This window comes from Marmota marmota, unplaced genomic scaffold, assembly GCF_001458135.2.
Source record: "Marmota marmota marmota unplaced genomic scaffold, marMar, whole genome shotgun sequence".
In the NCBI taxonomy this organism is placed as follows: Eukaryota; Metazoa; Chordata; class Mammalia; order Rodentia; family Sciuridae; genus Marmota; species Marmota marmota.
Window position 1 is genome coordinate 11,333,871 of NW_026000082.1, and position 12,437 is coordinate 11,346,307.

Below are 12,437 nucleotides of genomic sequence, written 5' to 3' on the forward strand. Positions count from 1 at the left end.
TTTTTTTTTTTTTTTTCTGGTACCAGGTATTGAACCCAGGGGCATTTAACAACTGAGCTACATCTCCAACCCTTTTTATTTTTTATTTTGAGACAGGAATAAAGAAAAAATATTCCTCCTGAAATTAAAGACAAGTTTCCAGTTTAGGTTCAGGCACTAATGAAATGGACCCTCTCGAAATTATGTAAACTGAAGGGGTTTGCTAGCTTAAATAATCTTTCAATTTCAGTACCACTTTTACTTTTTCAAATTTTCTAATGAAACAGACTGAGGGAGACCTGCCTTAGAGAAAAACTGTTCAAATGGTGATGAGTTAGAAAAAACTATTCCAGCAAGACTACAGCACTTGTTTTCTACTGGACCCTCAGAAATGCCTGAGGTTACCCCCAGGTCCTCTTTAAACTCTGTGATTATAAACAAGGGCCTAATATGACCCAAACTAGTCCCCAGCAATACTACTACTTAAATAATCAGCACTTCCTAAAATCATATCAGCAGAACAACCCTGCATAATGTTTTATCTGAAAAGGGGACAACAAACTTGAGAAACCCAGGATAAGGTTTTTTTGTTGTAGGCTATTCGGTGTTAAATGTTAATACATACTGAAAATCTCCAGCAGAAAAGCAGCATTTTCTAAACTTCCTCATCTAAGAAATATTTTTTACTTCAAGAGTTCCATAAAATACTGAGAAATTTCCCCTTAGATTACAGCTTTTCTCACCTAAAGTGCTCTGCTGCTTTAATCCTTCAGCATTCTTGAGAAGAGGATAAAAGGCCAGGGGGGAAAAAAAACCAAAAACACTTTGAAAGTACAGAAGCATTGGGGCTTAAAGATCACAGATCATACTGATTCACATACATCAAATACCTTATAAAGTAACTAAGTCACTTTTTTTTTGTTTCAGATAGTAAAAATTATAAAATGTTTCCTTCTCACCATGTCTACAAAGAAGATCAAAACTCAATTGGAATAAATGATCCTTAGTCTCGATTTCTGGGATGAACAGCCCCTCTTTCTCTGACATTCTCAAAACCTCCTCTAGCCATCTAATGGCTTTTATCATAAGTAATTTCTTTAGAAAGCACTTAATAATGAAATAAATTACCCAGATGGTACTGTGCTGCTGCCCGGTTAGTATAAAGGACAGCATTTAAATCAGGATCTGCACATTTTTTCTTTAATCCTTCAGTGTACGAAATCACAGCTTTCTTATAGTCTTTTTCTTTAAAGTAGTCATTGCCTTCATCTTTATAGGTTTTGGCTTGTTCTGCAAAAAAGAAGAAAAATAGTCACTATTTCCCACTTTTTAAAAGACCCATTAAGAAGATTTTAAATCATGTATTAATTTAATAAATGATAAGTCAAAGAGAAGAAACCAACAGGAAAAAGAAATCAATAGGGAAAGGAAACTCAAAAGTAATGCTGTGATAAAAATGGGTATTAACTGGGCACTGTGTGGGGTATGGGGTGGCATGCCTGTAATCCTAGAGACTCAGGTTGAGTCTGAGTTGAGGCAGGATGATCCCAAGTTTGAGGCCTCTGCCTCAACAACTTTGTAAAGCCATCAGCAACTTAGCAAGCCCTAACTCAAAATAAAAAATAAAAGGACTGGGAATGGAGCTCAGTGGGTAAAGCATCTCTGGGTTCAATCCCAAGTACCACACACACACACACACACACACACACAAAACAAAAACAGGAGTGTCAATATGGAGAAACAATGTCATGAAAACTTAATGCTTCAATCAATTCCAAATATTTTACAAGGTACATTACTAAATACTTAGCAAAAAAGAAAAAGAAGTATAAAGGGGGGAAAAAAGTATATTTATCCTAGCTTTTGAAAACAGGATTTTTTTTTTTTTTAATTACTGAGGAAATGGGAGGGGTTACACTTTATTTATTTATTTATTTATTTTTGGTGCTGAGGATTGAACACAGGGCCTTGGGTATGCAAGGCAAGCACTTTACCAATAGAGCTATATCCCCGGCCCCTCTGCTTTTATTTATACTATTTTATTCTCTGGGATGCAAACCCCTTCCTTGCCCTAGTCAAAGCCTACAAAATTGTTAAGATTCAGCTCAAATTTCCAATCCACTGAGAGGCCACTCCTGCTCCTTCAGTGTTCCAATAGCACTCACTACAGCTATAGTATATACATTGGCACTTAACACAAGTTTGTCCTAATTCTTCAGCACAATTTAGCTTCTCACTGGAGCCTGACCTTTGAAGGCGGGAACTGTGTCTTATTTACCCCCATGTCCCCAAAGCCTGGCAATCTGTAGGTACCCAAAGAAATATGTGTGAACAGTGACAAATTAGCTCATGCAAACTACTTCTTATCAATCAGAACCTTTCTGACTCACACATTATCTCAATACAAAACAAATGCTAGTCACGTAAGATACCTTCTGGAGATCGATCCTCATCAAAAATAATTGACTGGAGGCAAGCCAAGTCAGGATTCTCTTTGGGATCAATTTCTGATGGTGCTTTCTTCATAAATAAGGGGATCTTGTCAAATTCCTGAATTTTAAAATCATAATGAACAGCATGAATAAACTTTTTCTATTGAGTAAAGCCAATCCACGACTCATCATCAACATTTTCTTATTCATCACAATCTGCAAATTATCGTGATTGGCTGAATCCTTTTTGTAAAATGAGAATGCAGGATAACGACATCTATTCTTTCAGTTCTCACATTCTACAGGATTCTACAAGGGCAGTAGTAATTACCATTAATTGAGCGCTCTTATGTTCCTGACGCTTCATTTTATCTTTGCCACAACCCTAAGTGATTGGTGCCACAGGTAGGGCAATTTTCCAAAAGAGGAAACCCGCTCAGAGAACTTAGTAAACTAACCAGTGTCAGAGCCGGTAGGTGACGGCGTCACAGGCCTGACTGCTAACCCGGTACTCCTGAAAGTACTGACAGCTTAAGAAGACTCTCAAACCTCAAGGCCAATCGCTAATACTCAACTAGAAACCATCCACCCGCTGGCAGCTACAGGGACCTGGGCTTGCGGGAGACACCGCGGAGCCCCAGGAGTCCAGAGGATGGCCCAGTACACGTGCCGAGTCCCCGGGACCGCCCACCTCCTCCCACTGGTCCTCGTGGAAGCCGCCGCGGTAAGGCTGGCTCTGGAACTTGTCTAGGAACGAGTCCATGGCGTTGTCGTCAGCAGCGTCAGGCTGAGAGCGCTCCATAGCAGTTCTAGGACCTCCCGCTCCGATCCTGGGGCAGACCCGCGCGCGCGCGGCTTCTTCCGGCGGTGCGGGTGCCCTTTGCTCAATCCTCCGGGTGGCCCTGACCCGCGCGCCTCAGGTTCCGCCCGCCTGCACGCCCAGGCTCCACCCCTCTCTAAGGAGTACCTCTCCAGCCCGGACTTCCTCCAGTGCTTTAGCGGTGGTGGGTAAGCTCAGGCCCCATTGAGTCCCCACTATTACTTCATTCACTTGTTAGCAAGAAGTTACTAGGCTCCTTCTGTTTGCTATAACTTCTAAGCCCTGGGTTCAGAGTGATGGACAGAGCAGATGAAACCTGCCCCGTAGGCACCAGAGTGGAGACATGGAGAAGGGATGAGATGTGAGAGTTTGTCAGGTGGTAGCAAGAGCTGTTGGAGAAAAGTGCCAAGTAGGATGGACAGCCATTCAAGCAAAGAGGAGGCCTGGGAAAGACCAGGAGATGTTTGTTCCCACAGAGGGAATGGACACCATGATGCCCAGGAAGGAGCAGATGAGCACCCCTGCCTGTGGAACACTCAGGAGCCCTCCCCGCGAACAGGAGGCCAGAGTATCTGAAGCAGAATGAGATGGGGCCAGGGAATGAGAGGTGGGAGGTACAAAGAGGATGTGATTGTGAGGACTTGTCTTTCCTTACGGTGGCGTAGGACATTTAAGGAAAGGAGTAACTAACTGATCAGATGTGTCTAGTTCCCTTTTTTTTTTGGAGGGGAAGTGGTACTGGGATTGAACTCGGGGGCACTCAACCACTGAGCCACATCCCCAGCCCTATTTTGTATTTTTATTTAGAAACAGGGTTTCACTGAGTTGCTGAGCACCTCGCTATTGCTGAGGCTGGCTTTGAATTTGCAATTCTCCTGTCTCAGCCTCCCAAGCCCCTGGGATTGATTATAGGCATGAGCCACTGCAACCAGCAAATGTGTCTATTTCTGAGCCTAACTACCTCCTCACCCCCACAACTGGCCTGGGAATAGGGTGTGCAGTTCAGATGAGGTGAGCCTGCTTATCCAGCTACTGTGGCTTCCTGAAGTGGCATTCAGAAACCACCTGGTCACCCTGCAGATGGCTGCAGGGCTGTATGGGCTGTCATGGCCTTGGTCTAGAATAAAAAGCAGACAGGTAATAGACCAATCTAAACTGGCACTAAGTTACAAGTGTGCATAATGGAGACACAGAAGATCGGGGTCTAGGAAGGCCAAACATAGAAGGTGACACAGAGCTGAGAGCAGATGAGGAAGATCTCTGCACATGGATAGGAGCCTGGAGGGAGCTGGGAAATTCAGACAATGGTTGCCCATATGCAGAGAGAGACCTGTTATGGTACTGCAAGATCTAAGAGGTGAGGCCACTAAGGTGGACAGAGGCCAGAGGGCCTGACTGCCCTATTAGCCTTTATCCTGCAGAGAAGAGTGAGCCACTGAAAAGACCCAAAGAGAAGGAAAGCCATAAGCCAATTTATCTTTGGAAAGCCTGAGCTGCCAGGTAAAGGACTGGTGGAGGGAGTCTGAATTACGAGATTGATAAGGAAGCTGCTGGTGAGCCAGCAGTGGAGCTGGCAGGCTTGCCGATATGGGGATGAGGGAGAGCAAAACTCAAGAGGATGCGGGAGGATCATCACCCTCCCAGGGTCTGGACTGTCTTTCTTTTAACTCTGTCAGAACACCTGGTCCAAGTGTTCCCTTTCCTCCAGATCCAAGCCTCCTTTTTTATACTTCTCCATGCTCACTCCCTAATCCTGGTTTCCTTCCTAATTCCCCTCTTCATTATCTTTTCCCTTCTTAACTACAGAGCCTATAAAGTGCCTTTGCTTCTGTATTAGTCCATTTTCTGTTGCTATAACAGAATACCTGAGAATGGGTAATTTATTTTAAAAAGAGATTTATTTTGGCTTATGATTCTAGAGGCTGGGAAATCCAAGAGCATGATACTAGCATCTTCTCAGCTTCTGGCAAGGGCTTCCTGCAGCTTCAACTCATGGCAGGAAGCATGTGCAAAGAACAGGCATATGCAAAACAGAGACTACCAAAGTGGGCTTGCTTTATGACAACCCTCTCTCACAGTGACTAGCCAGTCCTGTGAGAGCAAGAACTCATGCAAGAAAGGCAGCAATCCATTCATGAGGCTCTGCTTCCAGGCCCCACCTCCCAGCACCACTCATTGAAGACCAAGCCACAACACGAGTTTGGGTGGGGACAAGCAGTGTTCAGTCCACAGTGGCTTCCATTTTTTTTCACTTGATCCTTATAGAATCTGTACAAACACGTTTTTCAAGTAATAGCAGGGGAGACTCAGAGAGAGGAAGTGACCTGCCCAGTGTTCTTGAACCTTCCAACTCAAGACTACTTGGCCAATAACTGACCAAATCTCTGCTATGCTCAGAGGCCATCCAGACACAGAATACAGCGATTGTTGTGAAGATCATCCAGACCTGGGTTCTGACCAATGAAAACAGCAGTGCCTCTGAACAGAGAGAGCTTGGCTGTGGCTTGGAGATCAGTGCCTCCACTGGTCCCCTTATATGACCTTCGCAAGGCCCATCCCTCCTTAAGAAGTGTCAGGCTGTGTCTTCATCTGTGGAATGTGGGCAAGAAAGCTGACCTGCCCTCCCTCAATCCCCAGGGCTACTGTAAGTCTCACAGAGGCAATGGTTATGGACATTCTTGGCAGTTAAAGGGTTGTGCAAATGGACTCCCCCCACACACTCCCACCCTCTGGTCCAGTATCCCAATGATCTTGACCTACCATTTACTGGAGGACAACTGTGTGGTCAACTTCATTGGTTCCTCATCCACAGCAGGAGCTTAGATGATGTGGTCCTTAGGCTTCTGTCACTCCCATGCTGTCCCTCCCCCACCTCACTGTGCACAAATGTTTTCATCTCAGACCCTCTGCTGAGCTCCACCTTATGCAGCTGCCTTAGTATGTTCAGGCTGCTATAACAAAAATCATAAATTTTGTGATTTATAAACAACAAAATGTTTATTCCTCGCAGTTTTGGAGGCTAGAGGGTCCGAGATGAAGACACCAACAGAATTATATATGGTAAGGGACAGCTTCTGCTTCATATGCACCATCTTTTTTACCATGTCCTCACATGGCAGAAGTGATGAGGGAGCTCTCTGGTATCTCTTATAAGAGCACTAAGCCCATTCATTAATCCTGAATCACCTCTTAAAGACCCTCTTTTTAAATTTTAGTTGTAGGTGGACACTATACCTTTATTTTATTTGTATGTGGTGCCAAGGATCAAACGCAGTGTCTCACATGTGCTAGGCGAGTGCTTTACTGCTGAGCCACAACCCCAGCCCCAACCCTCACTTCTTAATAGCATCATATTGGGGTTCAGAATTTCAACATATGAATTTTGGGGTGACATATTCTGTCCACAGAAGCAGCCATCACCCTCATGGATGGCTTTACTATCATGTTGACAAGGTCTTCAATTCACTGTGTCCAGACTGACCTTTATCCCCTGCTTTATTCCCCACCCTGCCCACCCTCCTCTGACCCTGGTTCACCTCTAAACATGTTGTCACCATTGGCTCAGTCATCCGTCACAAGTGGAATTGCTGGGTCGTGTGTAGGCATAAACTATGACCAAATAGTGACAGGTTCCAATCCCAAATAGCTGTACCAATGTATGCCCCACCTGTATCCGCATGAGGGAGCTTTCTAAAGCTGACATCCACCCATCTCTCTCCCTGCTTAGCATCCCACAATGCCTTCCTGTGGATGAAGTCCTCCTCCTTGACACAGCCTCCCCTATGTTCTCTCTCTGCCCTCTAGGCTTCATCCCACAACAAACCTGTGGTTGGTTCTTGGTCCTGCATACCCTGCTCCCCTCCATACGTGCCCACTGTGTAGTCATCTTTAACCCACCCCCGGGGGTTCACTTCTTGGGAAACCTTGCCTGACCCCCACCTGGCCTACATACCTCCTCTGGACTCCAAAGTCTCCCAAACCCCCTGTTGTACTTTTGGTGTGTCTTTATATATATCTGATTCATCTGTTAGACCAAAATTTGTCTGCCTCAGCATTTTAAACAATTTGAACTGAATGACTGTGGGGACTGTCCTGTGCATTGTGGAATGCTTTGCTTAGTAGCATCCCTTAGTCTCTGTCCACCAGATGTTAATAGCATCCCCACCCTCAAGTCATTAGCCAGAAATGTTTCTGGATGTTGTGAAATATTCCCAGGGGATCAGAAGTACCCCTAATTGAGAACTGCTGCATCATACTCTGGACCTGGGCTCAGGACCTGGGGTGGGTCTCATTCATGTCTGTATCACTGGCATCCAGAGCAGTCCTGGCCCAGGTTAAGAGGTCCCACAAATACTGCTTGAATCTGTGGTGGAAAATCACCAGGCCAAAAACCCAAGGGTGGGTCTCAGAGATCAGGGTTCTGAGATATACAGATGTCATAGAGTTGGGGGTGTCTCTTCCCCTCCTTTCCTTCCCCCAAAGGGCATCCAAATCATCACCTCCTTTTGCTCTTATAATGAAGGGAAGACGTCCAACAGGCTTACAGTGCAGCCTTGGGCAAGCCCCTTCGCCCCTCTGAGCCTCAGCTTCCCCAGTTATACAAAGTGGACAAAACAGCCTACATTTATCAGTAAACGTCAAATGAGTCAACAAGCAAAGGCTATGACAAATCCTCACAGATTCATCACACAGAGTGATGGATGCTTGGAGCCTGGGGCATCTCCCATGGGGAAACGCTCACGATGGAGAGGTAAGCCACCGGGCATTTATAGTGAGCACAGTTGCACTTGGCCACCTTGAGCACAGATGGGGACTCTGGGACATCACTGCTTCAACGACATCTTCCAGGAGTTCAGTGCCTGCATGATCCAGGAGCGCCGTTGGTGGGAAGTGGGCAGATTCTCACAGCTGGGGCTCCAGCGGTGAGTGGTGGCTGGGTCACACATCCATGAGTCCCCACGTGGCAGCGGCCATGAGTTCCGCCAGCAGCTGGCCAGGATGTGGTCCTGGGCCTGGGCCGCACAGATGCACACTGATGCTTCTGGATCATGTCTCAAGTTTTCCAGAGCTGAGTCATGGGAGGAGGAAGGCCACGTGTTAAGATCCCTCAGCAGGTCTCACACCTCATCCTTCCTCCATTCCTTGGCTTAGGTGCCCTCTCTTGACCTCCCCTCATCTCACTTTCCTCCCAGCCCTTGATTGTTCACACCTTTCAATGCCTGAATCAAAACCAGCCTCCTCTAGGAAGCCCTCGGATCGCCCCAGCCCGCCTCCATGTTCCCATTGTCTTCACTGTTACAAAATGAACATGTGTCCCCTTAAGGGTCTAGACTATTCACTCTGCATGATGTGGTTTCTGTTATCCTTTTTGAAACTCATTTCTTTAATAAGATGTAAGCACCCCAGAGTGGGGCTGTGTGTTCTGCCTCTTAACAGCCCCAAGGCATCTAACACTGTGCTTGCCCCAGCTAACAAGGAGCAGAGCTGAAGTGAGCTGAAGACCTTGCCTTAGGACATGCCCTCCATTCCTATTGCCCACCCTGATCCTGTTTGCTGAATCACTGCTCCAGACACATCACCCACCCAGGCACTACTTACCACCTTTCACTTCATTCAGCCAGTCTTCCGTCATTATACTCTCCATGCAGGGGACCAGGGACCCTTGAGCATAATCCAAAAGGTGAGAGTGTCCATCTGATTATGACACCACCCACCTCATCCCCACACCAGGCCCTCAGGGAAGCTTTCCTTGTCCTCCTGCAGCCTACAACTGAGGGCATGAAAGGAGAACTTTATTTTGATTGGGATCAGATTAAGAGGGGCTGGGGAAGGTCCAGCAGGCAGGGATAGCATCAGGATAGGGGCAGGATCTGGGCTGTAGCGGACTGACAGTGCCACCCCAGGCTGGGCCCTTACTCTGCTGGGCCTCAATTTCCTCAGCTGTGACATGGGAGGAGCTGCCCCTGCTATCCACTCCTCAGGGAAGTGTGAGCAACAGTAACATGCAGGATGCTCTGCACCCTGCACACCTGCCAGGCAGGCTGCTAGCAGAGTCCCCAGAAGGACTGAGACTCAGCTGTGCTGGGTCAGCTCAGTAGCTGGGAACTGCTCCCAGTGTCCCCACGGCCAAATCTCTTGCTGCTACCAGCCTGTGTGCCTGGCTCCCACAGCACCTGCAGGTCCCTGAACCTCTCACTTCTCAGCAGGTCCTTGCCTCACAGCTTACTTGTCCTTTTATGTTCCGTTTAGCAAGAAATCCTTCCTGATCCTGCCCCCAGGCTGGGTTAGGTGCCTGTCTATGTTTCCAGAGTTTTCTCTGTCTATACTATGTTGCATTTTACTTGTGATTTATGAATCTTTATCTTCCACCAGACAGCAGTTTCTTGATCTTAGGTATACTTGGGGAGTGAGAGTGGAAAGGGAAGTCTCTGAGAATCCTAAAATTACATGCAAAAGTGTGTGCATATTGTGCCCTTTTCTAGAGTAGTGATCATAACTTTCAAGTCTCACAGAAGATTTATGACTCAGAAGAGGTGAAAAAGCACTGCAATGTGTCAGGAGCTGTCTGTGAGCAGAGCCAGCCTCTGCTCAGCTTTGTTTCCCCAGCACAGGTCTGGCACATCCTGTTAAACACTAACATTTTTAGAAGTGGGTGATTTGGAGCAAGACTTGAATCAGCAACCAGGAAATAGATGGCGTTCCATGTAAGAAGCTACTTCTGAGCACACCTTACATTCTCAGGCATGCCCTCAGTCCTAGGCATTGTTCCTCTGTCCCAGCATGATCATGTTAACAGACCATCTCCCCAGCTCCTTGTCCCCATCAGCATCACCTTCCAAGGGGCTCTTCCTTTCTCTAGCCTAAGCATCATGCCTGGTACATAGTAGGTGTCAACCAATACTTGCCAAAAAAAAAAAAAAAAAAAAAAAAACAGAAGGATGGATGCATGGGTGGGTGGACGAATAAATGAATGGATGGCTCGCTAGTTGGATGGGTGGATATGTGGGTGGGTGGCTGGCTGGTTGGCTGGCTAACTGGATGGATGGTTGAATGGATGGGTGGATGGGTGGATGGGTGGATGGATGGTTAGCTGGATGGGTGGATGCAGGACTGGCTGCCTGGCTGGGTGGGTAAATGAATGGATGGATGAAAAACAACAAATTAATTGAGGAAAGGCAATAAAAGAACCTTCACTTTACAAAGGTCATCACCTTGAAGCCTGTCTGCAGCAAGGTCTCCTGGTCCTCAGTGAAGGGAGCATGGTTATTTGGAGGCAAGGTAGAGGAACAGGGGGTGGTACCCCAACATGCCATCAGAAGGGTTGTTTGGAAGGATTTGGGACAAGGGTAACTTATTTGGTTTCTTCACAGAAAGGCAGGGATTGTGATTGTGGGAAAGAGAAGAATGAAAACAACTAACATTGAACACCTTGATGAGCCAGGCCTCACCTTTTTAAAAATATTCTCATCCAGTCTATGAAATAGGAGTTGATCCTTATTTTACAGATGGGGAAACTGAGGCTCCATGGGAATAAATGAGCCAGTTGGAGTCACACAGGAAGGGAGATTCTACTTGACTCTCTACCCAGTTAGTCCCTACTGCTGCAGTCAATGGGGGATTTGCCTAGGCTGCTGCTTAGCTCGGACCCATGCTGTACTCCAAAGGGAAATAGTAGTCTGCTGTGTATAGTTGCCAGGATTGTGACCTGTACAAAGGCTTAAGGCTGACTCAGCCTGAGGCCCACTTCTTGGCCACAATCTTTGAGGAGGGAAGACCACTGTAACATGCATCACAGCTGATGGCTGGCCAAGCCTTGCACATAAGGGGAGGCGTCTGCCCAGGTACTGGATGGGCTGGCAGCCTTGAAGGAAGCAGACTGGAGAGCAGGCAGACCCCTGGAAGCAGGACTGGTTGTGTTAGAGCAGGTTACCTATGAACATGACTGAAGATTTCCGGAGGGAGGCCCTTGAGTTCTTGGTATACTCCAAGCTCTGGCCGAGGAAGTTGAAGGCATTCTCTTGATGGGTGTTTACCTGGAGCAAAGAGAAACCCAAAAGTGCTGGGTCCTCAGAGAAATTCATTCCCCATCTACCCATCTTGAAGTTAGAAATAGTGACCCTGCCCAATAGTCACACTTTTGTCTCCTTGCTTCCTAAATATCTCTGCCCTCTCCCTGAGGCTCCCAAAGGGGGCCTCAGCTCCCCTTAGCTGATTGCAATGGTGTTCCTGTCTTGTGTATCCCTTCTTCCAATCCATTCCCTTGCTGCTGCCCAAGGGAAAGTTCCCAAATGCAGATCCTGCTCCTGAGATCAGAATGGACATGACAGGCAAGGAGATAGATCTGACCAGAGTGAAGGATTCAAGTTATAGAGCAATGGGGGGAATAAACTAGGGATTGGAGGCTCTTAAAATCCAGACAGGAATGGGACTTATTCATGCATTGGAAAGTAGGAAGCCAGCATTCATTTGTGGCAGGGCAGTGACAAAGCAGTGTTTGGGTAAAATAGCCTGACAGTAGTAGTCAGAATGGGTTTGATGAGCAGGAACAAAGAGGTGTCCAGCTAAGAGGCGAAGAGAGATGATGAGAAATCTGATCGGATCATTCTCCTATTGACAGATCCTGCACACTGAGGTCTAACCTCCTGGGTCTGGCATGCAATGCCTTCAGAGAGTCTAATGCAGATCTAGAACACTGTTCTTCCAAAACACACCCCCTGACCCCTCCCCACTACTTCCACCTGCCACACAACCTGCTGCAGACCAAGAATATAGCCTGCTCCCCCAGATCTATGCCTTGCACAAGCAATTGCTCCTATTCAGAAGGTTGTTCCCTCTCTTCAACCAATAAATTACCTCTCACCCTTCCAGCCTCAACTCAGAAGCCTTCTGTGACCCTCAGGCAGAGCTCACCTACCACCCTGATGCTTCTGCAGCATCTTGCACATCCTGTCATGGCAGCGTGTTGTGATTATTTATACCGTCTTCCCACTGGACAGGGAGCTCTCTGAAGATAAGGGCCCTTTCACTCAAGCTTAGAGTCCTCAGCACTTGGACATGGCCTGGTTTGAAACCAGTGCCCAGAAAGTGTTGGATGAATGAATGAATGAACAAATGAACAGCAGGTTCAACAGGTTATTAACAATATAGCTTCCTCCTCCTCCTCCTCCTCCTCCTCCTCCTCTTCTTCTTCTTCTTCTTCTTCTTCT

At 46.8% G+C, this 12,437-nt stretch overlaps 2 protein-coding genes across 2 annotated transcripts in view; both read right to left on the minus strand.

Annotated features, from left to right (window-relative positions):
* Positions 1 to 3,293, minus strand: part of Ttc4 (tetratricopeptide repeat domain 4) — a 28,218-nt gene extending 24,925 nt beyond the window's left edge. Inside the window, exons 1-3 of the mRNA XM_015484951.2 lie at positions 3,103 to 3,293; positions 2,412 to 2,529; positions 1,108 to 1,269 (exon numbers count right to left, since the gene is read on the minus strand). Coding sequence (XP_015340437.1) covers positions 1,108 to 1,269; positions 2,412 to 2,529; positions 3,103 to 3,213 — 391 coding nt within the window. The 5' untranslated portion in view covers positions 3,214 to 3,293. The remainder of the gene's footprint in view (positions 1 to 1,107; positions 1,270 to 2,411; positions 2,530 to 3,102) is intronic.
* Positions 3,294 to 5,110: 1,817 nt separating this feature from the next.
* Mroh7 (maestro heat like repeat family member 7) overlaps positions 5,111 to 12,437 on the minus strand; it is a 43,192-nt gene continuing 35,865 nt past the window's right edge. The window contains exons 20-22 of the mRNA XM_015484952.2: positions 11,162 to 11,264; positions 8,830 to 8,892; positions 5,111 to 8,299 (exon numbers count right to left, since the gene is read on the minus strand). Of these exons, the coding sequence (XP_015340438.1) occupies positions 8,055 to 8,299; positions 8,830 to 8,892; positions 11,162 to 11,264 (411 nt within the window). The 3' untranslated portion in view covers positions 5,111 to 8,054. The remainder of the gene's footprint in view (positions 8,300 to 8,829; positions 8,893 to 11,161; positions 11,265 to 12,437) is intronic.